This window comes from Ictidomys tridecemlineatus, chromosome 1 (assembly GCF_052094955.1).
Source record: "Ictidomys tridecemlineatus isolate mIctTri1 chromosome 1, mIctTri1.hap1, whole genome shotgun sequence".
Taxonomy (NCBI): domain Eukaryota; kingdom Metazoa; phylum Chordata; class Mammalia; order Rodentia; family Sciuridae; genus Ictidomys; species Ictidomys tridecemlineatus.
Window position 1 is genome coordinate 49,108,492 of NC_135477.1, and position 27,520 is coordinate 49,136,011.

The following is a 27,520-nucleotide window of genomic DNA, read 5'->3' on the forward strand; positions in this document are numbered from 1 at the left end:
CCGAAGCGCAGCAAGGACAACACCCAAGGTTCCGGGAACTGATGGGTTTCAGGCTATCTCTTAAGATTTCCGCTAGTCTCGGGTCGGTGGAGACAGATCCTGGGCCACGCTCTCTGAGCTCTCAAGTGGAAGAGGAGGCCGAGGAAAGGTCCCACAGCAGAAGCGCACAGGAGAGGGCCTAGAATCGTAAGAGGAAAATTAATGGAAATGAGAAACCTAGTTTGAGTAAACAACGCTAGACACCTTCAGGTCCCTGCTGCTTGGTCGCGTCTCTTTCAGGGCTCCGGGTTTTCTCGTTTGTTCTGTGAGGTCTTAACCTGAGTGATCTCAAGGCCAATCCTGACACTGTAAATTCTGTATAAAGGTGGGTGCTTGGCGTTAAGGGGTGGGTGGGTAGAATTGGTTGTCCCTCTAGATTGAAAGCAGAATGATGCTGTGAGCTGATCGCAGCGAGTGGGTGTGCGGATAGAAGAAGCAGTTCCTCAGGAATTCATTAGAAAGCCGAGTAAGCCGAAGAATCGAATCGCTGTGTTAGGATGGTCCCTCCCGTGCAGTGCCTTCGTTTACTGAACATCACCTGACAGCAATAGTAAACTAGTCCTTATATTTGTAAGGAAAACTCTTAGAAAAGTATCTACTACCTCTTGGTGTAACAAAGGTATTGACCCCCGAGACTTGAAAAGGGGACAGATTTAGGACAGAGTTGTGAGATCAAGAATCGTGGGTAAATTATTTCTGGGTGAAATGAGCGGACATCTTTTGTAGTTTTGTATTCTACTATGCCATACAATGTTCGTAAAAAGGAAAGTTTTTAATTCTGTAGAGTAAGGGAGATTGTTCTTTAGCGCATATAAAGGGCACAAATTTAAAGCAGGAGAGATTGTAGAAATGATAAAGTCACACTCCCATTCCACAATTAAGGAGAAAACTCCAGAAAGGGGAAATGAACTGCCTAAAGTAACGCAACTAATTAGAGGCAGAAGTGGGATTTTAGGTAGTATTTGAACAGTGGATGTCAGTGTAGTGTGTCTCAAACTGTGTTACACACACCGCTGCTAGTACAAGGGCAAACATTTATTTATTTTTAAGAGGTGGGGTCTTGCTATGTTTCCCAGGGTGCTCCCTAACTTGGACTCACATGATGGTTCTGCCTCTACCTACCTACTAAGTGGGACTATAGGCATGCCCATTGTACCCAACCACATTTAAATTTTTATTCCTACAACTTTATTAGTGTAGAAATGTGATATTGGGTTTCCATTCACTGTATAATATCAAGTTTTCCTTTTAATCTATTTTTAAGTGTAATAAAACATAGTTTTAAGCATAAAAGTCTTTAAAAAATATGAAGTAGGGGCTGATGTTGTGGCTCAGTGGTAGAGCACTTGCCTAGCACATGCAAGGCCCTGGGTTCGATCCTCAGCACCACATAAAAGTAAATAAATAAAACAAAGATATTGTGCCCAACTACAACTAAAAAATAAATATTTAAAAAAATATGAAGTAAAAATTACTATAAATGGTATATAGTCAAGGCAAAAACCATGACAATAGTGTATGGATAACAGTATTTTAGAAAACAGATGTGAATGCAGTCATTTAGAAGAATTTAGGAAGTGGGACGTTTTTTCTGCACTGTTCTATGTGGTTTATACTATCGAAATTTTAATGTACTTTTCAAGGAAAAATGGAGGAAAATATGAAGCTTGTTACACTGGAAGACACTGTGGAGTACCACTTGTTCCTGATACCAGATGAATCAAGGGACCCAGAGAAACAAAAAGAAATTCTTCAGAAGTATATTGAGAGAATAATGACCATGTTTGCACCTATCCTAGTCCCCTATATCTGGCAGAATCAGCCTTTTAATCTCAAATATAAACCTGGGAAAGGTAAAGTAATTCATTCTTCCTTTAGTGTTGTCAGATTTATATCCTCAACTTTTTAGGTTAATAAGGCTTGCCTATATTCAGGCAAGCCCCTAAACTCAAACTTAAAAAAAAAAAAAAACTTACATTGATTAAAAAAAACTTTCCAATAATCAATACCTAGGAACTAGCTTGTACTAAAAAAAAATTAAGTTCATGGCTATTGTTTTAATTACTATGCCTTAAAATATCTAACTAAAGAGGTGCAGGTATCTGGTTTCCTTAATCATAGTTCCTTTTGCTATTTCTCAATTCTTATCATGATAATATGTTTAGTAGGCTGCCCTTTTTCACATGATTTTTTTGGTAAGGATCTAAGATTGACTTTGCCTGGCTTATTAAGCTTTAGACCATCATTTGCCACTCATAAGATTTTTTTGGTTTTGTCTTGTTCTAAGACAGGGTCTTGCTGTGTTGTCCAAGCTAGTCTCAAATTCCAGAGCTCAAGCAGTCCTCCTGTCTCAGCCTCCCAATTACCTGGGACTGTAGGCACACACCACTATTGATGGCTCAATTCAGAAGCATTTGAGTTTCCTTAACTGCTTTCTTGTGTTGTTGATGCTTGAGATCTGGCCTGTGACAAAATATAGCACTCTGTCCTATCATTTCTTATAGCTTTATGAAAATGAATTCAGGATAGATGACCAAGGCTCTACTCACACAGTGACTTATGTGGAGTCACTGGCATGGGGAGATTGATATCTTGTGATACCATGAATCTGACACACAATCTGGTTCTTACCTGTTATCTTTAGCTAGCAGTGGCTAAATATTTTCTCTGCTATATCTGAAATATATGTGATTTTTTTTGCAAGAGTGCTGTCCCATTAGCATAGTACATCTAAAACCAACCCTTTAGCTGTTTTCTAGAAAATCATCTTTACCCTATGTTTACTCATCTTATTTAATGTCATTGCCGTCTTCCTCATCATCTAAGCTACTTAGTATTTCATGATCATGCTCAGCGTCTCACTTCATCATGTTTACTCAGGCACTAAATCTTGATGTGATTACTTCTAAATATGATCCTTTTTCTACATCTGTTTGACTTTAGTGTAGGCCCTTTTTAATCCCTTCTTCTCGAAAATTACAGTATCCTTCTAACTTACCTCTGTGGTTCCAGTCTCACCAATTTCGTACACTGTTGTCAGTTACCTTTGTTGAACACAAATTTGATCATGTCACAATCCTGCTTAACATTCTCCACCAGTTCCCCATTGCTTCAGGAAAAGGTTTAAATGGAAGTCTAATATACAAGGAAGATGTACTTTAATTGGAGCTGTTATAATTGAAGAAACTTGAGAGATCCTGAGTAGGGAGAAGAAGAGTTGAGTGGAATGTTCTTTTCACCTGTTTTTTTGCTATCACAGCCTTGGAGACACTCTCCATTTGTATTTGTTTGACATTCGTTCTGTTAATGTGTACAGTGATTGATTTTTTTTTTTATTAAACTGTCCTTCCAAACCAGTAATAAATCCCACTTGGTTGTGATTCTAATCCTTTTAATGTGCTGTTGAATTTGATTACTAGTATTTCATTGAGGATTTCTGCATCCATATTCATTAGGAATATTGGTCTGTAGATTTCTTGTCTCGTATTATCTTTTCTGGCTTTGATATTAGGGTCATACTGGCCACAGAGAATAAGTCTGGGACTATTCCCTTCGCTTCATCTTTTTGGAAGACATTGAGGAAAATTGGTCTTAAATTCTTTAAATATTTGATAGAATTCTTTAGTGAAGCTATCTGGTCCTAGATTTTTCTTTGTTAGAAAGTTTTTGATTACTTATTAAGTCTCTTTACTAATTACATTTCTGTTCAAATTTTCTGTTTCTTCATAATTCAGTCAAGACCTGGATTATTAAGCTTTGTATTTTAAGAATTTATCTTTTTCACATAGGTTTCCCAATTGATTGGTGTATGATTGTTCATAGTATTCTCTTATTTTTGTGGCATAGATTGTAATGTCCCCTGTTTCATTTCTGATTTTAATTTTAGTCTTTTCTCTTTTATTTATTCTTAGTTAATTTAGTTAGTGGGTTAACTAATTTTGTTGATGTTTTCTAAAAAAAACCAAACCTATTCAGTTTTGTTGCTTTTATATTATTTTTCTATACTTAATTTCATTTATCTTTATTGTTTCCTTTCTTCTATTAACTTTAGGTGTAGTTTGTACTTCTTTTTCTGGTTCCTTGGGGTGTAAAATTAGATTACTGATTTGAAATATTTCACAACTATGAAATTTTTCTCTTAGATTACTTTAACTGAGTCCTGTGAGTTTGAGTATGTTATGCTTTCATTTTCATTTGTTTCAAGATATTTTCTAATTTCCCTTATGACTGCATTTTTGACTCATTGGTTGTTTAAAAGTGTGTTGTTTAATTTCCATATATTTGTGTATAGTATGCTTGTATGAAATTTTCAGCTTCCCTAAATCCAACTTCCTGATATTTCCAGAATGCTGTTGTCTGTTATGCCTCTGTGCCTTTGTGCATGCTATTCCTTTTTCTGGGAAATTCATCTCTGGTCATTCCTCCAGATATCATTCTTTCTTACAATAAAGGAAGCATCATCTTAAAGGTATCACTCCCGTTTTGCTCATATGACCTTCAGTGCATGCCTCTGTTCTAGGTTGATCATCTTGTTTTGAGATGATTTGGTTGTCTCTTATTTTAGATACTGAGCTTCTCAAGAATAGGCATCTTATATCTTGTTCAGAATTGCAACTCCAGTTCTCAGAACAGTACTTGGATCATAGTGAATGTTTGTTTGATATGATGATTGTATATATTTTTGTTTGCAGTGACAAATTTATCTGATCATATGGTTGCTTTTTTAATACTTCTAGGAAGTGTTCCTGCTCATTTGTATGGCGTGACAAAGTTTGGAGATAACATTGAGGATGAATGGTTCATCGTTTATGTAATAAAGGAAATTACAAAGGAGTTTCCAGAGTTAATAGCAAGGTATTGTAGGTTATTTTAATTATTCTAAAGGAAATTATTTTTTTAAACTAAGTCACCACATTTTTAAACATTTAACAATTCTTTTTCTGAGCTCTGGTAAAAATTGTGCAAATTTGGGACATATCTAAAAAGTTACCTCAGTGTTTTTTCTTCCCCTTCTCTTATGACTGCCTTTTCTTGGGAAATTATTATTGGAGAGTTCAACTTCCAAAATATTGGAAACAAAGCATACTTATTTTAAGTTCTATTTTTTAAAATTCTAGCTACAAAAGAAAAAATTCACATTAAAACTCAAATAATACAAAAGATTGTACTCCTCTGGTTTCCTAGAAGTAATCAACATTAAATTCTTTTGTTATCTGGTTGAAAAAGAGATGATTCATCTACATATCCTAGAAAACATTCGGCCTTTGGGTTTTTGGAATTGGCTTATTTCCCTTAGCATGATATTCTCTAGCTCCATCCATTTGCCTGCAAATGCCATAATTTTATTCTTCTTTAAGGCTGAATAATATTCCTCTGTGTGTGTGTGTGTGTGTATCTCATTTTCTTTATTCACTTATCTGTTGATGACCACCTAGATTGGTTCCATAGTTTAGCTGTTGTGAATTGAGTTGCTGTAAACATTGATGTGGCTGCATCACTGTAGTATTCTGATTTTAAATTCTTTGGGTATCAACTGAGGAGTGGGATAACTGGGTCAAATAGTGGTTCCATTCCAAGTTTTCTGATGAATCCCCATACTGCTTTCCATAATGGTTGCACAAATTTGCAGTCCCACCAGCAATGTATGAATGTACCTTTTCCCCTACATCCTCGCCAACATTTATTGTTGCTTATATTCTTGATAATTGCCATTCTGACTGGAGTGAGAGGAAATCTTAAAGTAGTTTTGATTTGCATTACTCTAATTGCTAGAGATGTTGAACATTTTTTCATATATTTTTTGATCGATTGTATTTCTTCTTTGGTGAAGTCTGTTGAGTTCCTTATCTCATTTATTGGTCATGCTAAGTGAAATAAGCCAATCCCAAAAAACCAAAGGTCAAATGTTTTATCTGATATGCGGGTGCTAATTCACAAGAAGAGGTGGGGGTGAGCTAGGGAAGAACAGAGTTACTCTGGATTAGGTAGAGGGGAGTGAAGGGAGGGGAGGAGCATGGGGGTAGGAAGGATAGTAGGATAAATCTGACATTATTACCTTCTGTGCATATATGACTACACAATTGGTGTGATTCTACATCATATATAACCAGAAGGATGAGAAATTATATTTCATTTATATGTGATGTGTCAAAGTGCATTCTATTGTCATGTATAACTAATTAGAACAAATTTTAAAAATAAAGCTAACCATAAATCCAAAACATAAGAGAGACCATTCAAATACATACTTCACAGATTTCTTTAATATGTATTTCCATTGCTATATTTTTGAGAAGTTATACACAGAAGGAATGTAAGCAGAAATCAGCATAGAAAGCAAAGTAGTAAAATTGCTATATAATTGGGTTTTTTAAAAATGGAACTGATTATTCTTTGTAATTTCCCAGCCTGTGCCAGCAGAGGGCGTTTTATCCCACTGTTATTTTTTTTTTTTTCTAGTTTTTCTAGTCAGCTCCCCAAATCTGATATTTTTCAACCAACCCAGCTACTTCCCCAACAGAACAAAAGAGAAGTGGTGAAAAATTTGGAAACTTTTTATTATTGAAATTTTAAGCACACATAAAAGAAGACAGAATGAACCCATTTGTAGTCATCATCCAGCTTCAACAATTACCAATTTATGGTCATTATTATTTTATTTACACCTTCCCCTACTCCTCCATCATATAGAAAAATTATTTAAAGGTAAATATCCAATACTATGCCATTTGATTCTTAATTCAGGATGTAAGGCTAAGGAATAAGAACTCTTTATTTTTTTATTTTTAAGCTTTTTTAAATTTATTTATTGAGATGTTGCCCATGCTGGTCTGGAACTCATGAGTTCAAGCAATCCTCCCCCTTCAGCTTCCCAGGTAGCTAGGATTACATGTATTAGCCACTGTGTGTAGCTGATTTTTTTAAAAAACATTATTTTGTTTTTCTAGTTGATAAATAAAAATTGTATATATTTATCATAAGCACCATATTTTAATATGTTTCATATATTGTGAGATGACTAAGTTGAGCTAATTAACATAGGCATTATTTCCCTTACATTTTTGTAGTTAGAACACTTAAAATCTCTGAAATATTTCCAATAATGCAATACACTATTATTAACTACTGGTACTGTGTTGTACAATAACATATTCACTACATTACACATAGGCAAGATCTGCAAGGATATACAAAAAACAATAGAGGAGGGTAGGAATGTGCAGATAGGAACAGAAGTCAGAGAGACTTCATTCTGTAAATTTTTGTATTTTTTTAAAAAATGTTAACCATGTGAATATATTCAAAAATTAAATAAAAATAATGTGAGGCCAAAAACATATATATATATGTATGTATATTACTGATATATACATTTGCGTGTACTATGGATGTGTATATATACATATACATACATTTATCTTTCAAGGCCCAAATAACACTTCCTACATAAAGACTTTCCTAATATTGGCTATATGTGATTTTTTTTCTTTTGGAAACCTATATTACCTTGCATAATTTCATATCTTTGTCTAATGTTACTTGCTTTTCTTATTTTCTTATCATCTCTTTCTAGTTCCTCCTTACAATTTTATAGACTCTTTTAGTGCTTACTGGTATTTAAATGTTTTGCTTTTTTATAGTAATCTATACAAAGTATATATTTTTCTACTAAGATGAAGGAAAAAATTTTTTAAACTAAAGCTATTTTGAAAACTAGCAAATATGTGCTTTTTTAATGCAAAATTGAATCTTCTTTTCATTAGGATTGAAGACAATGATGGTCAATTCTTGTTAATAGAAGCTGCTGACTTCCTCCCTAAATGGTTGGATCCTGATAATAGTGTCAATAGAGTAAGTTTAAAAAGGTTTAGAATATTTACAGAGATGATATTATGCTGCATTGTTTTCACATGTACCTTAGCGTTTGCTAGTGCCTGCTATGAAATTAAAATGTGCCATTTTGCAGGTCTTTTTCCACCAGGGTGAGTTGTGTATTATTCCTGCACCAAGAAAACCTGAAGCTGAATCCTGGTTACCCACTACACCCCCAACAATCCCACAAGCATTGACTATAATCTCGGCACACCGGGAAAAAGTTTTAGCTTCAGAATTAGTACGAGCTTCTGTTAATAGGCGTATCAAAGGGTAAGAAAAATAACTGTCATTGTTTGTTGAGGAGCCTTTTGTTTTAGTAGGACTCAAGTCTTTCACTGAATATGGAATGCCTTCCACCGAAATTACAGATACCATCTCTCTTCATGAAATTGACTAGCAAGTTAAATTTATGGATTTTTAATACTAAGAAATAGGGTTTTTGTTGTTGTTTAATTCAGCTTCTCACTATGTTGCTCAGGCTGGGTTGAACTGTTGGTCCCAAGTGATCCTCTTGCCTCAGTCTCCCCTGTGACTAGGACTTCAGGTGTGTTTCTTCATGCCTGGTTTAGATGTATCTTTTACTTCCCATTCAAAAGTATTATAATCTAACTCCAATATTTTTGCATTTATTTACCTTAGGTATTGTGGCTGTTATCTCTATCCCTGTATAAGAACATATTAGATCTTTAAATGAAAACTTAAGGAAGCACAATGTGCTCAAGTTTTTTCCTGTGGTTCTGGAACAATATGTGGTATTCTTAGATGTATGTGAAATACTTAAAAATTTCCTTCAGAAGAGAAAGAAGTCATGACCGTACTCATATTTTAGTTCAGCCATTTAAATTTGAATACCTATTAAGTGTTTAATACCATTCAGATCTTAATTATATTAAATATCTCTTTTAGCTTTATTTTGGAAAAATAAAGCCTGAGCTTATCCTTATTCCAAAATATAGTAGGTTTTGTGTGTGTGTATTGTTGTTGTTTTAGCTGCCATAATCTCTTTTTTGTTTTCCATTTCTTCCCACTTTTCATTTTTCCTCTCTTCTTTCCTACAGTCTTAGAGTATGTACAGTATATCTTTCTTTTCACCTCTCTTGTCACTTTCTATTCTTGATGAACCATGACAAAATAAAATGTTAAAGGGGAAGTAAATGGTATGAAAATTATAGATATTTATATTAAAACAAAAGCAACTCTGTTACCTGTCATAGGTACCCAGAAAAAATTCAAGCTTCCCTTCATCGAGCACACTGCTTCCTTCCAGCTGGCATTGTAGCAGTACTAAAGCAGCAGCCCAGATTGGTGGCTGCTGCAGTTCAGGCATTTTATTTGCGGGACCCCATTGACCTACGAGCCTGTCGTATTTTTAAGACATTCTTGCCTGAAACACGAATAATGACATTGGTAAGATATCTTTCTTGGTCATTTAGTTTCTCTCTTTGAAGAGTTAAAACATAATTTTAATTGTTCTCTAGAAAAAATTGGATTTATTCTGTTCCTTATAGCAAGTTAACACACATTTTTTTTCTTCATTCTTTTTTTTCACTCAGTGGAGGAAGTTTTCAAGAGACCTGACTACCCATTTTATATCTCAGTGTTCCCTGGCTATTTTTCACTTTTTTCCCCTATTTCTAGAATCACTTCCTTCTTAATAATAAAATGTGTCATCTCTCCCAGAGATTTAAGAAGTATTCTTTTATTTTCTGTCCCCAAACTGCCATAATCAATGATAAGAATTCCATTGTAGAGTGTTGAGGGTGGAGCTCAGTGGAGAGTGTTTCCCCATCATGTGTAAGAAGCTTGGACTCAATCCTTAGCACCACCAAAATATAAATAAAAAAATTCCACTTCTGACAAATAAAAAGTAGGCAGTAGGGTAAATTTTATGGTATGTGAATTATGTCTCATAAAGATGTTATTGAAATCAAGTATGCAGTGAATAGGTTGGGTGGTCTTTTCATTTCATTTGGGAATATATAAGTATGAAGCTCATAAATGAATTATTGTTAGATTTAACTGTAAAATGATATTCAAATTTTTAATTTCCCAAAGAGACTTATGTATTTTGTGTCTCAACGCCCAGGTCACTTTCACTAAATGTCTGTATGCACAGCTAGTACAACAGAGATTTGTGCCAGATCGACGGAGTGGATATGAGCTGCCTCCTCCATCTCACCCTCAGTACCGAGCCCATGAATTGGGCATGAAATTGGTAATGTTGATCTAGCATTATTTTTTCCTTCCTTTATGTAAAAAGTTTATTGATAGAATAAAGACACAGTACAGAAAGTCCAGAAATATACCATGTTTATGTAAGAATATAATAAAATGTGCTACTTTAAATTGGAAGGAAATAATGGATTATTCAATAAATGATGATACGACAACTGTAAAGCAGTCTTCAAAATTAAAGTTGATTCCCTCACACCTCTACTAGAATAAATTCCAGTCAGATAAAATATTTAAATGTAAAATTGAAACCATAAAATTTAAAAGAAAACACAGGAGAACACTTCATGATCTGAATAGCAAAGGTTTTTTGTTTGTTTGTTTTGTTTTGTTTTTTGTAGTTGTAGATGAACAGAATGCCTTTATTTTATTTGTTTATTTTTGTGTGGTGCTGACGATCAAACCCAGTGCCTCACGCATGCTAGGCAAGGGCTCTACCACTGAGCTACAGCCCCAGCCCAGGAAAGGTCTTTTTAAACATGATTTAAAAGCAGGAGCAATAAAAGAAAAGATCAAAAAATTTGATTTTGTAAAAATTTCTGCTTGAGGAAGAAAAATCCCATAATGTCATAAGAATACAAACTTGGAAAAAATATTATATTTGCAACCTAAATGAAGAGAACTGACTTCTCTAGTATAGGAAGTATTCCTATAAGTCAATATGAAAAAGGTAATTCTAATCAATTAATTAAAAAATGTTCTGAAACTGTGAACAGATTGTTCACTGAAAAGGAAACACAAATTATTTAACTCAAGTTAAATGTGAAAAATGTTAACCCTTGTTCGTACTAAAGAAATTCAATTTAAAGCTACAAAATAGTGTTTTTTACCATTATATTGGCAAATATCAAAAAGTTTGATACATGTGCTGGATTGGTGAGAATATATAAAGAAAAGGTAGACTTGAACATTGGTGATAGAACTAGAAATTGATTCATCTTCTTAGGAGAACAATTTGGCAATATCCACTAACATTTAAACTGCACAAATCCTTTTGCTCAGCATTTTCACATTTAGAATGTTTCTTCCATGTACTTTATATATGCACAAAGATATATATGTCTACTTATTGTTTATTGTAGCTGAAAATTATAAACTTCTTAAATGTCTATAGAAGAAGAATAAATTATCCCTTATCCATGAAGCAAGATAGGTGTCCATATGAAATGTTCTCCAATAATATGGTTAAGCATGAAAAATAAAGTTCAGAATAGAGTGTATTGCTATTGAGTGACAAAGGCGTGGAATAGCAAGATGTACATATGCAGATATCTGCTTGAGGGCATTGCTTCAAAAGGAGATGCAAATGGTTAGTAACAATCTCCTTTAGAGTGACCAAGGAAGCTCTGTGATTGAATTATTTTATTATACCCATCTGTTTTATTTTTAAATAAAAAGCCTTAAAATGAAATGATTTCATCCCTTTCATATATCTGAGACCATTCCCAATTAATTTATAATTTCTGTTACAGAAAAACTTTCTGTAAGCCTTTTTATTGTCGAATGAAAAATGTTTTAATTTCTGTTTTTTGTAATTGACAGGAAAAGGAATTTCTTTAAAGAGAACAGGAATCTTTTTTTTTAAGTTTTCTTTCCTTTTATAATATTTAGTATTCTAAAGAGAATCAGAAGCTTGGAAATAAATTTGTATTTTTCATAAAATTGAAAAAGTGTTAGAAATGTCCATATCCCCGTGTGTCCAGTCACCTAGTTCTTGAGTATGACTAAGAGTATGACTAAGTAGATAGAGAGTATCTTAATAAATTGATAATATGGAAAAACAGTAACTTAATAATAAAAATTTTGCCTATCTCATCTAGGCTCATGGATTTGAGATCTTATGTTCCAAATGTAGCCCACATTTTTCTGACTCCAAGAAATCCCTTGTGACTAACTCACCACTCTGGGCCAGTTTCCTTGAAAGCCTGAAAAAGAATGATTACTTTAAGGTAGGACTTGTAACATTTTTTAAAGTATATAAAGCAGGGAAAATCAAGCCAGTGACTTTAGTCCTGAGGTCCATATTTAAATGTGTAAAATAGGTATAGAAGCTTGAGTTAAAGGGGATCTTTGTAGTTCAGTGGTACCCAAGATCTTGGAATGGAGTAATGAGAGGGTATCTTGACTATTTTCAGTATTAGAGAAATCTAATACTATTTGTATTAAGTGATGAAAGTTATTATTTGTATAAAATGAACAAATTGTAAAAATTATAAGCAAACATGAAGATACCAAATAGGAAAATTAGCAAACATGTAGATAAAATGTTGACAACTAGTAAATGTCTCTCAAAATATACAGCATCACAGGTTTAAAGATAAGCATATGAGTTCAGTTTGGAAGACAATTCTTCATGTATGTAAAAAATGATATGAGTGATATTCAATACAATCAAGAGTATGTTAAACTTAGTACTACTGCACATTGTTGGTAAGGTAACATTGTAAATTGGTAGAACCTGGATTGATAATAATTTAATAGTAGGTCCCAGAAGCTAGAGAAAGGCTCAAACTCAAAACCTTTATTTGAATAATTATTCAAAGTAGAGAAGTCCATAAGAATGTGATGATTATAAAGATTGTGAAGCAGTTTGAAAAAAGTATATAAGCTATTATAGTACATTTTTTGAGTAATATAAAACATTAAGTATGAATACCATTATAAATATGCATGTAGAAAATAGAAGTGATATGTTGTAATGAAATCAGGCTACACACACACACACACACACACATATATTTATTTATTAGTTGTAGGTGACACAGTACCTTTATTTTATTTTTACGTGGTGCTGAGGATCCAACCCAGTACCTCACATGTGCCAGGCGAGTGCTTTACCACCAAGCCACAGCTCTAGGCTACTTTTGATTCATTTTGCAAACTTTCTGTACTTTGTTTTATAAATTACTTTGTAATTAATCAATTATATCTTTTTTTTTTTTTTTTTTTTTGGTACTGGGGATTGAACTCAGATGCTCAACTACTGAGCCACATACCCAGCCCTATTATACCTTATAAATAATTAAATAATAGAAATAGGTAGAAAACTTTTCAAACTGGAAGTAGACCCTGAATATTGAACAGGATTAGAAACCACTATATCTGGCCTACTCCCTCCATTCATTTAAAGAAACTAGAGCCCAAACAGGTACATTAATGACAAAACAGGAACTAGGACTCTGGCCTTATAATTCCTAAAGAATGCAACTTACACTGTTTCCCTGAAAGTTGCTGGTGTTATTTTAATGATACTTTGTAAGTAATATTCTGACACACCATTATTATTTTTTTAAGGGACTAATAGAAGGTTCTGCTCAGTACCAAGAAAGGCTAGAAATGGCAAAGAACTACTTCCAACTCTCAGTAAACCGTCCTGAAAGGTGAGTTATAGTTAGGACACCAACAACAGAGTTGGCTGGTAGTTCTCTTTTTTTTTTTGTCTTTTTTTTTTTTTGGAACTGGGGGTCGAACCCAGGGCTTTGCGAATGCAAGGCAGACGCTTTGCCACTGAGCTACATCCCAGCCCAGGTAGTTCTCTTTAAGTAAGAAAGTTAGTTGATTGTTGTTTTAAAAGTAACATAGTCATTCATTATAGTAAATAAAGATGTGAAAAGGAAAAAAATTTATACCAGAGTTGACCACTATTATTATCTTGATTTATGCCTTCCAGGTTTTTATTCCATTGATTTTTTATACTTTAAGAAATTTTGTATTTTTGTACATAATTTTTATTTATTATGATCTTACATTTTTCTACAGCATTAATAATCTTTATAAATACAATTTTAAATAGTTGTACAGTATTTGAGCAAATGGATATGCCATAATTTACTCAATTATTGTATTATGAAGATACAGAATTTAACTTAATATCCAACATTTTAATTAATGTTGCAGGCGAGATTCCCATTCTCCACACTAGGATAATTTTTCAACAATTTAAACCAAACTCACATCTCCCTTTAGACCTGTTCTTGAATTCCCAATGTTTAGAGTTTTGGTTTTTTTTTTCTTTTTTGATTTTTGGTTTTTTATTGTTGGTCGTTCAAAACATTACACAGTTCTTAATACATCATATTTCACAGTTTGATTCAAGCAGGTTATGAACTCCCAACTTTACCCCGTATACAGATTGCTGTATCACATCAGTTACCCTTCCATTGATTGACATATTGCCTTTCTAGTGTCTGATGTATTCTGCTGTCAGTCCTATTCTCTACTATCCCCCCTCCCCTCCCCTCCCCTTTTCTCTCTCTACCCCTTCTACTGTAAATCATTTCTTCCATTTGTATTATCTTGTCTTACCCCTCCTTTTCTCTTATATATCATTTTGTATAACCCTGAGGATCGCCTTCCATTTCCATGCGATTTCCCTTCTCACTCCCTTTCCCTCCCACCTCTCATCCCTGTTTAATGTAAATTTTCTTCTCAAGCTCTTCGTCCCTACCCTGTCCTTGTTTACTCCCCTTATATCAAAGGGGTCATTTGGTATTTGTTTTTTAACGTTTGACTAGCTTCACTTAGCATAATCTGCTCTAATGCCATCCATTTCCCTCCAAATTCTATGATTTTGTCATTTTTTAATGCAGAGTAATACTCCATTGTGTATAAATGCCACATTTTTTTTATCCATTCATCTATTGAAGGGCATCTAGGCTGATTCCACCATCTTGCTATCCTGAATTGTGCTGCTATGAACATCGATGTAGCAGTGTCCCTGTAGCATGCTCTTATTAGGTCTTTAGGGAATAGACCGAGAAGGGGAATAGCTGGGTCAAATGGTGGTTCCATTCCCAGCTTTCCAAGAAATCTCCATACTGCTTTCCAAATTGGCTGCACCAATTTGCAGTCCCACCAGCAATGAACAAGAGTGCCCTTTTCCCCGCATCCTCTCCAGCACTTATTGTTGTTTGACTTCCTAATAGCTGCCAATCTTACTGGAGTGAGATGGTATCTTAGGGTAGTTTTGATTTGCATTTCTCTGACTGCTCGCGATGGTGAGCATTTTTTCATGTACTTATTGATTGATTGTATGTCCTCCTCTGAGAAGTGTCTGTTCAGGTCCTTGGCCCATTTATTGATTGGGTTATTTGTTATCTTATTGTCTAATTTTTTGAGTTCTTTGTATATTCTGGTTATTAGGGCTCTATCTGAAGTGTGTGGATTAAAGATTTGTTCCCAGGATGTAGGCTCCCTGTTTATCTCTCTTATTGTTTCTTTTGCTGAGAAAAAACTTTTTAGTTTGAGTAAGTCCCATTTGTTGATTCTAGTTGTTAACTCTTGCGCTATGGGTGTCCTATTGAGGAATTTGGGGCCCGATCCCACAGTATGTAGATCATAACCAACTTTTCTTCTATCAGATGCCGTGTCTCTGATTTAATATCAAGCTCCTTGATCCATTTTGAGTTAACTTTTGTGCATGGCGAGAGATAGGGATTCAGATTCATTTTGATGCAAATGGATTTCCAGTTTTCCCAGCACCATTTGTTGAAGATGCTATCCTTCCTCCATTGCATGCTTTTAGCCCCTTTATCAAATATAAGATAGTTGTAGTTTTGTGGATTGGTTACTGTGTCCTCTATTCTGTACCTTTGGTCCACCCGCCTGTTTTGGTACCAGTACCATGCTGTTTTTGTTACTATTGCTCTGTAGTATAGTTTGAAGTCTGGTATCGCTATACCACCTGATTCACACTTCCTGCTTAGCATTGTTTTTGCTATTCTGGGTCTTTTATTATTCCATATGAATTTCATGATTCTTTTATCTATTTCTACAATAAATACTGTTGGGATTTTGATTGGTATTGCATTGAACTTATAGAGAACTTTTGGTAATATCGCCATTTTGATGATGTTAGTTCTGCCTATCCATGAGCAGGGTATATTTTTCCATCTTCTAAGGTCTTCTTCTATATCTTTCTTTAGGGTTCTGTAATTTTCATTATATAAATCTTTCACCTCTTTTGTTAGGTTGATTCCCAAGTATTTTATTTTTTGGGGGGATATTGTGAATGGAGTAGTTGTCCTCATTTCCGTTTCAGAGGATTTGTCGCTGATATACAGGAATGCCTTTGATTTATGCGTGTTGATCTTATATCCTGCCACTTTGCTGAATTCATTTATTAGCTCTAATAGCTTCTTTGTAGACCCTTTTGGGTCTGCTAGGTATAGGATCATATCATCTGCAAATAGTGATAATTTAAGTTCTTCTTTTCCTATTTTTATGCCTTTAATTTCTTTTCATCTGTCTAATTGCTCTGGCCAGTGTTTCGAGGACTATGTTGAACAGAAGTGGTGAGAGAGGGCATCCCTGTCTTGTACCAGATCTTAGAGGGAATGCCTTCAATTTTTCTCCATTCAGAATGATGCTGGCCTGTGGCTTATCATAGATTGCTTTTACAATGTTGAGATATGTTCCAGTTATCCCTAATTTTTCTAGAGTTTTGAACATAAAGGGATGCTGAACTTTGTCAAATGCTTTTTCTGCATCTATCGAGATGATCATATGGTTCTTATTTTTAAGTTTATTGATGTGGTGAATAACATTTATTGATTTCCGTATATTGAACCAGCCTTGCATCCCAGGGATGAATCCTACTTGATCATGGTGTATAATTTTTTTGATATGTATTTGAATCCGATTCGCCAGAATTTTATTGAGGATTTTTGCGTCAAGGTTCATTAGAGATATTGGTCTGTAGTTTTCTTTCTTTGAGGTGTCTTTGTCTGGTTTCGGAATCAGGGTGATGTTGGCCTCGTAGAATGAATTTGGAAGTTCTCCCTCTTTTTCTATTTCCTGAGTTTTGTTTTTTTTTTTTTTTTTAAAAAAACAACTGAATTAATGTCATAGATTCCCTCCCCCCCAAGCTCTATTAATAGTACCATCATCTTCCTCTTTAGTTAAAGCCCTGGCTATTCTTGGATTCCGTGTGTATCATCTTATGCATTGTTTCTTACCTCCCTGCCATTTCAGTTACTTACTTTTTGAACTATGTTAGTACCTAAACTTGTTTCCCAACCTCTAGTGACTGTTCTCTTCCATTCAACTATTAGGACCAGGAAAACCTGCTTAAAATATTATACCTCCAATCATGCCACTTTCTTTTTTTTTTTTTAAAGAGAGAGTGAGAGTGAGAGAGAGAGAGAGAGAGAGAATTTTTTTTTAATATTTATTTTTTAGTTTTCGGCAGACACAACATCTTTGTTGGTATGTGGTGCTGAAGATCGAACCCGGGCCGCACACATGCCAGGCGAGCGCGCTACCGCTTGAGCCACATCCCCAGCCCCATGCCACTTTCCCTAGTCCTAAAATTATTAGGGATTGTTTCCCCCATCTCAGTACTGGGCATTAAATCTAGGGCTTCACACATGCTGGACAGGTAATCATCAAAAGCTACAGCCCCAGCCCTATATATAATTGCAACTACCTGAAATACACATCAATAAATGGATAAATGAATTGCAATATATTTTCGTCAGATTTATTTAATTTGTTTTAAATTGATATGTATAACATGTTTTGAAATATACATACATTGCAGAATGGTTAAAATATGTATTACCTCACATAACTTGACAATATGTTATATTCTTCAAAGATACAGAGAGTGGATATTAAGTGTCTTCACCACAAAAGTAAATAACTCTGTAAGGTAATGCATGTTAATTAGTTTTATCTAGCCATTCCACATATTTTAAAATATCATGTTGTATATGATATATGTACAATTTTTATCTGTTAAAAAATAAATTGGGAAAGTGAATATGCAGAAATATAATAAAATGGAATGATACTAAACATATTGGTAAGCAATTTGTTTACTTACTATGACTTGAAGAGCTTGAAAAGTTGTTATAAAATAAATTTGCCTCATTAAAAAAATATAGCCAAATGGTATTACCAAAGCATGTCATAATTTAATTCTCTACAAAATTGTCAACATTTGTTTTGAATTTGTTGTTAAAACAGTGTTATAGAGAACATCTTTGTGCATTAAAAACAAATCCTGGGCTGGGATTGTAGCTCAGCTGTAGAGCGCTCACCTAGCACGGGCAGGACCCGGGTTCGATCTTCAGCACCACATAAAAATAAAGGCATTGTGTTGTGTCCATCTACACCTAAGATAAACAAACAAATAAAAATAAACAAATCCTTTCCATTCTTTAAGATCTAACTCAAATACGTCCTCCCTGAAGCCCTTCATTATATCTTTTTAACTTCTCTGTCTCACTGCAATGAAAGTAGTCACCTTCCCCTATGTCTCTCCTTAGCATTTGCTATTCCTGAATGATATGTATTTGGTCATTGGTTATGATTATCTGTATGTTTCTTTTCTCTCTCCTGATAATGTTTACATAGTATAAAATAGGAACAATTTCCCATCATCCATGTGATTTTACATAGTATGCAGATATTTGTTGAATTAATGCAGGTTCTTTCTATAATTTAATTTGTTCCATTCTAAACAATTTAGACAGGGTTCCATTAATTTATATAACAAGCCATATCATCATCATATAGTAACTTACTCATTATATAAACAATCCCTATGCATATTTTCTTAGCAGAACACAAAATAATATCAGAAGACTTGATTTCCAGACTTTCCTCTGTCAATTAAATGTACTTGCAAAAGTTATAGAACTTCTCTGGGCTCTGGTAGTCTCATATATAAAACAGAATTGTTACCTCTTCAGAACAGTAATTAGAGGACCAAAAAAGAAAATGTACTTAAAGTGCTAACATAGCATGTCATACATGGAAGACTTAATATATATAAAATATACTTATATATAAATATATAAATTGAAAGGGTTGTTAGATCAACAGCTTCATAGTGGTGCTCCTGAACAACGGAGAAGGCAAAAATGGGTAGGTCCCTGAGCTTTCGTTCTTTGCTGTAATCAAAGCCATTTTTCTTGAACTTTTCTATATTTTATGGTTCCTGGTAAAATTTTATTTGAGAAAAAGGAGTCTGCAATCTAAAACAAAACAAACAAAACAATGTTTAAAACAAAATGGACTACCGATTTTTAAATACTGTTTTATTTTATTTTATTTTATTTTATTTTTTACATGTGGTGCTGAGGATTGAACCCAGTAACTCACACATGCTAGCCAAATGCTGTACCACTGAGCGACAACCCCAGCCCATAATACTGTGTTTTTATCATTGCTCTTCTAGACTCTCTTATAAAGAAGTACTAATGTTTTTTTTTTTTTTAAATAGTTCTCTTGCTATGAGTCCAGGTGAAGAAATCTTAACCATGTTACAGACAATACCATTTGATATAGAAGAGCTTAAGAAAGAAGAAACTAATCTTCACCCAGAGGATGGTAAGTGATGGATCAGGATACAGAAAGAAGGTTAGAAAGAATTAAAGCATCCCACTAAGTCTCACAGGGTCTTTCCTAAGACTTCTTCTCAGGCAACTTTAGGATGGCAATATCATGCTTGCTTCTTTTTCAGATGACCGGTGGTTAGATCTCTCACCAGATCAGCTGGAGCAGCTACTTCAAGAAGCTGCTGGCAAAAAAGAATCACAGCCCATTTCCAAGAAGGAGGAGCAGGACTATGATTTAACTCAAGTCTCAGAGAGCATGAAAGCTTTCATATCCAAAGTCTCAACCCACAAGGGAGCAGAGCTACCTCAGTAATTTGTGTTAAAGTATAAATATCTAAATAGTTATAAGTCAGTATTGAAGTCATCTAGTCAATGGGAAATGCCATTTTCTTTTTTTTTTTTTTTTAGTAAATGATTTGTACTTCTTTTCCACCTCTTTTGGTGCCTGGTATTGGTGATAATTTACCCATAGGAACTCAGAGTTCTAGCAGCCTGATCCCTTATAGTCCTTAAAGAAGCCAGAAAGACTCCTTAACAGATTTAAGAACCATGGCAAAAACCATGCCCTTTACTCTGTAGACGTTTATTCGGAGCCTCATAGATTCTTAGCGTCTACCTCTCAACAAATTTAGACTTCTGATCTCCACAAGCAGACTGGGAGCTACAAACTCAAAAGGGGACAGAAGGGCTCATCTAAGGCAGAAATAAAACAGAAGAAATGTGAAATTATTTTGTCAAGTAATAAGGAGAAAAGGTAGAATTACTCTTTAGACAGCAAATGTATCTTTATTAGTGCAGATGTTCTTGAGCCTTCTGGAGAGATTAAAATTGATATTCATTTTTCTTTTTAAGAAGGCAGGGATGAGGGAAGGTATGTTCTTATTTATTTTTCAAGCTTTGGTTTTTTTAAAAAAAAGGAATAAACTTTATGTAAATGAACTCAGATAAATAATACTTTGACTAATGCTAGAAATACTTTACAGGGGGCATATAGTGAATGGGTTCCTAAATGCATAAGTTAAACATGCACAGATGAGGTAAAATTCTTACTTTTTTCATCAGACTTTCCTATTTTTGTTGTTCTGCAAGGCCAGTAAGCACAAGAACTTTTTTTTAAATTAAGACATTAAAACTGCCATTTTCTTTTCTGTCCCTCTTTAATAATTTTTTTTCCTAAGAATGGCACCACTTTAGCAAAAGTCTCCAAGACTTGCATTCAGAATAAATTGTCTTTTGTCTTTATCTTACAGAGAACCTTCTGAAGCACCAATCACTTTTGATGCAGATTCCTTTCTTAATTATTTTGATAAAATTTTAGGTGAGTTACACTGTGATGTTTACTTATTTTGAAATTGTAAGGAGTATGGCTGTTGCTAGAGAATTGGAGCATTAGATCACTCAGAAGTCAAAACTGTTTTTTCTTCATTGTTTTGAGTTGCTTTCAACAATAAATTACTGCCCTGTTTAGTGATTTTTATAGAGGCTCCTAGTCTGTGCTTATGAAATATTTAAGTGAATGGGTTTATGTGTATAGATAGGTTTTACCTTGGCTTCTGTATTATACTGCTTTTTTTCCTCTTTCAGATAGTCTATATTTACATATCAATAAGAAAATAGCTAACAGCTCAATAGAAAATCAACATAGGATATGAATAGGCAGTTCATTGAAGAAGAAATGTATTTAGTAAATGTTTGAATATAATTAATTCTTCCTGGTAAGCAAGTAAATACATAAAAAAAAGTTTGAATTTTTTGCCTATAATATTGGAAAAATTTTTTAAGATTGATAATAACCACCTTATTTATTTTTTTAAAATGGCCATTTCTTTTTTTTAATACGTTTATTTTATTGATTTATTTTTATGTGGCACTGAGAATCGAACCTAGTATCTCACCCATGCAAGGCAAGTGTTACACCACTGAGCTGTAACATCAGTCCCATCAATTTATTTTAAGGGTTGGAAAATGAACATTGTCAAACTCAAGGGATAGAAGTGTAAGTTGTGTTTTCACAAGGAAGTTTGGCACTGTAGAGTGTTCATAATTTTTGACTTTGCAATTTAGCTTCTATGAATTTACTCTATGAAAAAGATAGATGTGCTAAGATGGTCACTGCATCATTATAGTAGCAAAATATTGAAATATCCAAAATGTCCACCAATAGATGTCTACCAAGAGGGAATGATTAATTAAATCATGGTATGTTTGTATTATAAAATCTGTACAACCATAATAAAAATGAAGTCATTTGTATGTTCTGACAGAGGAAGACCTCTAAGACATTTAAATAAGTGGAAAAGCAAACCTCATTTCAATATGAACACTGTGACATAAAGTATGTTTATATACATCTATAACAGTTTAGTCAGTATCCAAACCTTAATTTATGCAGAACTGTTAAAAGATGAAATCTGATTAAACTGTTAAAAGATGTGTCTGAGACAGAAGGAACACAAATTCAAAGCCAGCCTTACCAATTTAGTGAAGCCCTAAGAAACTTAGCAAGAGACTCTGTCTGAAAATAAAAAAATTTAAAAAGAGCTGGGGATGTGGCTCAGTGTTTAAGTGCCCTTGGGTTCAATCCATAGTTAAAAGAAAGAAAGAAAGAAAAAAAAAGTCTCTGAGAAGAGAGGGAACTGTGAGAGTGTTGCACACCTGTAACTCCAGCTATTCAGAAATATGAGATAGAAGGATGGCAAATTCTAGGCCAGCCTGGGCAACTTAGCAAGATCCTGTCTCAAAATAAAAAGATCTGGGGATGTAGCTCAGTGGTAGAGCACTTGCCTAGTACTCACATGGCCCTGGCTTCCATTTTCAGTATCACATCACCTACGCATGCACACGTGCACGTGCACACACACACACAAACAAACACACGACTTCCATTTTCAGTATCACATCGCATTCGCGCGCACACACACACAAAAAAAGTGAATTATGAGACAGTACTATGGCTTGAATATTTATATCAAGATATATATAGTTTTTTATTTTTGTTATTATTTTTTATTTTGCCATTCTGGGGAATGAAACCATGCTAGGTAAATGCTCTACCACTGAGCTACACTCCCAGCCTAGGTTTTTAATTAAGAAAAAAATTGTAATTAATTGAGTTCACTTTTTAAAAATTTAAGGGGCTGGGGATATAGCTTAGTTTTGCCTCTCATGCACAAGGTACTGTGTTCAAACCCCAGCACCACAAAATAATAATAATAATAATAATATTTTAAAAGCTTAATTGGCTCAGCCTGGGTTTTCCTGCAAATATCTAATAACCTTCCCATTTCTGGAAGGGATTTTTGTGAAGTAGTTTGCCTGTCTATATTGATCCTGTTCTGTGTATAACATAATTCTTTTGAGAAGTGTAATCACTCAAAAAAATTTACCAACTGGCTCATTTTATGTTGGGGTCTAAATAGGGCCAAGACCTCATGAATCAGATTCTGATGATCTAGATGAGGAAGACTTTGAATGTTTAGACAGTGATGATGACGTAGACCTAGAAACACAAGAAGCTGGTGAAGAGGTATCTCTGAAAGGAACTCTTGATAATCTCAAGTCATACATGGCCCAGATGGACCAGGAACTGGCACATACCAACATTGGGAAAAGTTTTACTACCCGGAAACAGCTGGTAAGTGTGTTTTTAACCTCTTTCCATTCTTAAAGTATGTTTTGTAGGATTGCTAAAGTCATATTCTATCTTAGTTTTTCTTTTCTTATGATGGTGATATTTGAAATAAAGAAGAATACTAATTTGTGGTGACGGGTGCATCAAACCCAGGACCTTGTATATGCTAAGCACACACACACTACCACTGAGCTATACCCCAGCCCGTAGAATGTGAATTTTTTCCTAGATTATATAAACTAGGCATGGTGTATACACATAGCTGGTGCTTGTGTTCCCAGCTGCTTGGGAGACTTAAGCAAGAGAATTCCTTGAACCTAGGAGTTTGGGGCTAGTATAGGCAAAATAGTGAGATCCTGTCTTTAAAAAGCTTGGGGTGTAGCTCAGTGGTAGAGCATGTACTTAGCATACACAAGACCACTTGTTCAGTCTTCAGTACCAAAAAGTAAAGGCTATAAATTTTATTTTCTGAACATGTACTACTTATTGTATGCTATCTATAAAATAGTCATATAATGTGCTCAAATGAATATGTGGTTATGCACTACTATTGCCATAATAAATGGATTTTATAAAAGCAAGAGACAATCTTAAATATCCAAACAATTCCAAATCTTGTTTTCTGTGTTTCCCCAGTTTAAAGCCAAAATTAGAATCATTTTCCATCACATTTTCATCCTAGTTTTTATGCCAGCACTGTCTAGTCTTAAGAGACTTTATGGAAAGAGCGTGGACCCTGGAGTTTCATGGATCAGAGGTTGATGTCCAGCTCAACGATCCACTGTGAATGAATCCATTAATCAGTAATCCTCATGTCACAGAATTAACTTGAATCAAAAGAGACAACAATGAAACCCATAATAGGTGTCTAACTAAAGTTAATTTCCTTTGCTTTGATCATCTAAACCATATTTAAAGCTCTAATTGCTTTCAGTATTGCCAAACTCTAATAGAAACCATATATTAGATTTATCTAAAGCAGTACTTAAATTTCGTTGTGAATATAAACCACCTAAGAATCTTGTTACAGTTTTGATTTTGATTAAGCAGATCTGGGATGAGGCCTAAAAATTTCTATTTATAGAAGCCATAAATTATATGGGTGCTGCTATGTAGACAACACTTTGAGTCACAAAGTATAATCTTTCAAATCTTTTTCCCAGCCTGTGAAATCAGAGACCAAGTAGCAATTCAGTGTCTTTGTGGCTGGACTCCACAAGCCTTAGGTTTTTACTTTAAGCTTTGTTATTGGAGAAAAAAAAAAGAAATCTAGCTTCTTATATTTAAGAGAAAATTTAGATTCTTGTCTTTTTTTTAATTAGTGTATTATAGTTATACATAGTATTGTGGCTCTTTTTGACATAATAAGTATGGAATATAATTTGCTCCATTTCAATCCCAAGTACTTTCTCTTTCTCTCCTTCTTTCTTTCCCCTGTTCCCTGCCTCTATTCTGCTGATCTCCTTATTTATAGTTTTTTTAAATTAGTGCTTTATAGATGTACATAAAGGTGAAATTCACTGTGGTATATTCATATATTACCTTGCATAGTTTGGTAAATTGCATTCCACCATTCCTCCCTTTTCCTGTCCTTCCTCTCTCCCCTCCATCCCCTTCCCCTACTCCACTGATATCCCTTCTATTATCATGGGAGTTCTTTGTCTTTTTTTAATGTTAATTTTATGTTTCTTTCTCTCTCTCTTTCTCTCTCTCTCTCTCTCTCTCTTTCTCTCTCTCTCTCTCTCCTTCTCTCTCTTTTTAATAGTACTGGTGATTGAACCCCGGGGTACTTTACCACTTACCACTGAGCTAAATCCTTAGACTTTTAATTTTTTTTTTTTAGAAGAACAAATATTTACTTTGTGAGATTATTGCTGCCTGCAGCCTTTTACCCTCACCCAGTCATAAAACTTTATAAAACATTCTCTAACAGGAAACAGCACTAGCTCACAGCTTCCTGTATTAAATATGATCTTTTTCTTAGCCAAATGATGCTGGTGCTATAGTATGTAACTAGAACCAAAAGAGTTTAAAAAAATACTAAATACCTGCTCTACAGTTTAATGTACAAATGAATGAAAGCAGCATAAGGTCTAGGTCTAACGTCCAAAGTTACAATAGGCACTAATAATAAAAACAGAATGACAATGACAGATTCCCCTTTTTTGCAACTATTCTTGCAACCACAGCAAAGGTTTAAAAGATTTAAAGCATTCCAATGCACCATCTTTCATAATATAGTGAACAAAAAGTTGAAATCTGTTCTTTAAAATTGTTCTACCTTACTTTTTTTTATTAGCTACACATGACATTACAATGATCTTGGCAATTCATACATTTGAATCAATTGGGGTATAATTTCTCATTTTTCTGATTGTACAGATTACAGAATCACATATAGCAATCATAATGTCTATTCTATTCTGCTGCCCTTCCTATCCCCCCTTCCCCTCCCCTCCCCTCCCATCCCTTCTCTCTATCCAATCTAATGTGACACACTTTTTTTTCTTTTTCTCCTCTGTATAACGATGAGGGTCTCCTTCCATCTTCTGTGCAACTCCCCTTCTCCCTCCTTTTCGCTCCCACCTCTCTTCCCTATTTAGTGGTAATCTTCTTCTCATGCTCTTCCTCCCATTTTGAGACACCCCCCTTATATCAGAGAAGACATTTGACATTTGTTTTTTAGGGATTGGCTCACTTCACTTAGCATAATCTGCTCTAATGCCATCCATTTCCCTGCAAATGCCATGATCTTGTTATTTTTTAGTGCTGAGTAATATTCCATTGTGTATAAATGCCACATTTTTAAATCCATTCATCTATTGAAGGGCATCTAGGTTGGTTCCACAGTGTAGCTATTGTGAATTGTGCTGCTATAAACATTGATGTGGCTGTGTCCCTGTAGTATGCTCTTTTTAGGTCTTTTAATGCTCTTTTTAGGTCTTTTATGCTCTTTTTAGGTCTTTTTAAAAAATTTTATTATTACTGGCAGTCTTGCTAAGAAGAAGGTCTTGCTAAGTTGCCCAGGCTGGCCTTGAACTTGTGATCCTCCTGCCTTTGCCTTCCCAGTTGTTGGAATTACAGACATGTGTCATGGCAGGCTATTTCAAAATAGAGATAGAAATCATTCAATTTGCAGAAATTTTTGCTAGAAGCAGGTGTGGTGGTGCACTCTTGTAATCCCAGTGACTCTGAAGGTGAAGGCTGAGGCATAAAGATAGTAAGTTCAAAGCCAACCTCAGCAATTTAGCAAGGCCCTAAGCAACTTAGCAAGATCCTGTCTCAAAATTAAAATAAATAAATATATGATGCAGCTCAGTGGTTATGCACTTGGGGTTCAATTCCTAGTACTAACAACAAAAAGAAAAGAAATTTTTCCTAGAAACCTGTCATAATCTTTAAAATCAAGTTTTAATATGTGTTAAATCATGTAGACTATTAGACTTCATTTTTATTTATATCACAGGAGATATGAAATTACATTTTAAATTTGAAATTTAAATATACATTGTTACTTTGTGTAGCTTTTTACTGTAATCAACATTCAGCCTAAGGGGATATTGTTCTGTGATTTTCTTTTCCTTCCAGAATAAGGAACCTCCATCCCAGACTGCCAGTAACAATTCAGATGAGGAAGATTCTGGTGCAGGAGATTCTGTCATGGAACCAGTGGATATAGACCTAAACCTGGTTTCAAATATTTTGGAATCCTACAGCTCCCAAGCTGGACTGGCAGGACCTGCCTCCAACCTTTTACAGAGCATGGGAGTACAGCTGCCTGACAACAGTGATCACCGAGCCACAAGCAAGCCAGGCCAAGATTAACCTGCATATTTAGTTTTTCTTTTCTCTCTTTAAATAAATAATGAGTCTTGAGTGTGTTCATTTCTAGTTTTAATTATTCATTCAATAAAAATGGTTCTTTGTTACAAATTTCACGGGCTGTCTTCTCCTGAACCCCAAATATTGCCTTTTCTGGATTGATAATTTCTACTATATCTAGAAATATCTTTTTAAATTTATTTAAATGTTTTTCTATTACATTCTTTCCTGTCATTCTGGACCTCTAATTAGGAATATGTTCTTGTTATTTTTAGTTGATTCAGAAATTATAATATTCTTCAAATTTGCATTATTGACAAATTTGAGTTATTGACACCTTCTATAGACTCCTTGCTGTGGCTCATATTTTATTGAAAAAAATAACTGTACATGTGATAAGATTCCTGATATGCTTAGGCAAATTCTACTATATGAAGGTTATTCGTTACATATTTGTGCATTAAAATACTTAAATATTTCATTCCAAATATTTTCATTATTACTATCTTTATTTCATTGGGGTTATCATTTTGTTATTATGTTTGATAAGGCAAGACTCATCACATAATTTCTGTTT

General features: G+C 34.3%; 1 protein-coding gene across 2 annotated transcripts; it reads left to right on the forward strand.

Annotated features, from left to right (window-relative positions):
- Positions 1-8: 8 nt before the first annotated feature.
- Ecd (ecdysoneless cell cycle regulator) lies at positions 9-27,054 on the forward strand. Of its 2 annotated transcripts, none has more exons than XM_013358906.4 (14): positions 9-364; positions 1,683-1,892; positions 4,776-4,893; positions 7,803-7,890; positions 8,006-8,184; positions 9,129-9,321; positions 10,001-10,129; positions 11,967-12,095; positions 13,441-13,526; positions 19,376-19,482; positions 19,616-19,799; positions 20,741-20,808; positions 22,910-23,124; positions 26,710-27,054. In XM_013358906.4, the coding sequence occupies exons 2-14, from the start codon at positions 1,688-1,690 to the stop codon at positions 26,944-26,946; spliced, it is 1,938 nt and encodes a 645-aa protein (XP_013214360.1). In that variant the 5' UTR covers positions 9-364; positions 1,683-1,687; the 3' UTR covers positions 26,947-27,054. The 2 variants fall into 2 exon arrangements, with proteins under 2 accessions (XP_013214360.1, XP_013214361.1); XM_013358907.4 differs by having other exon boundaries at positions 9-186.
- The last annotated feature ends 466 nt before the right edge of the window (positions 27,055-27,520 follow it).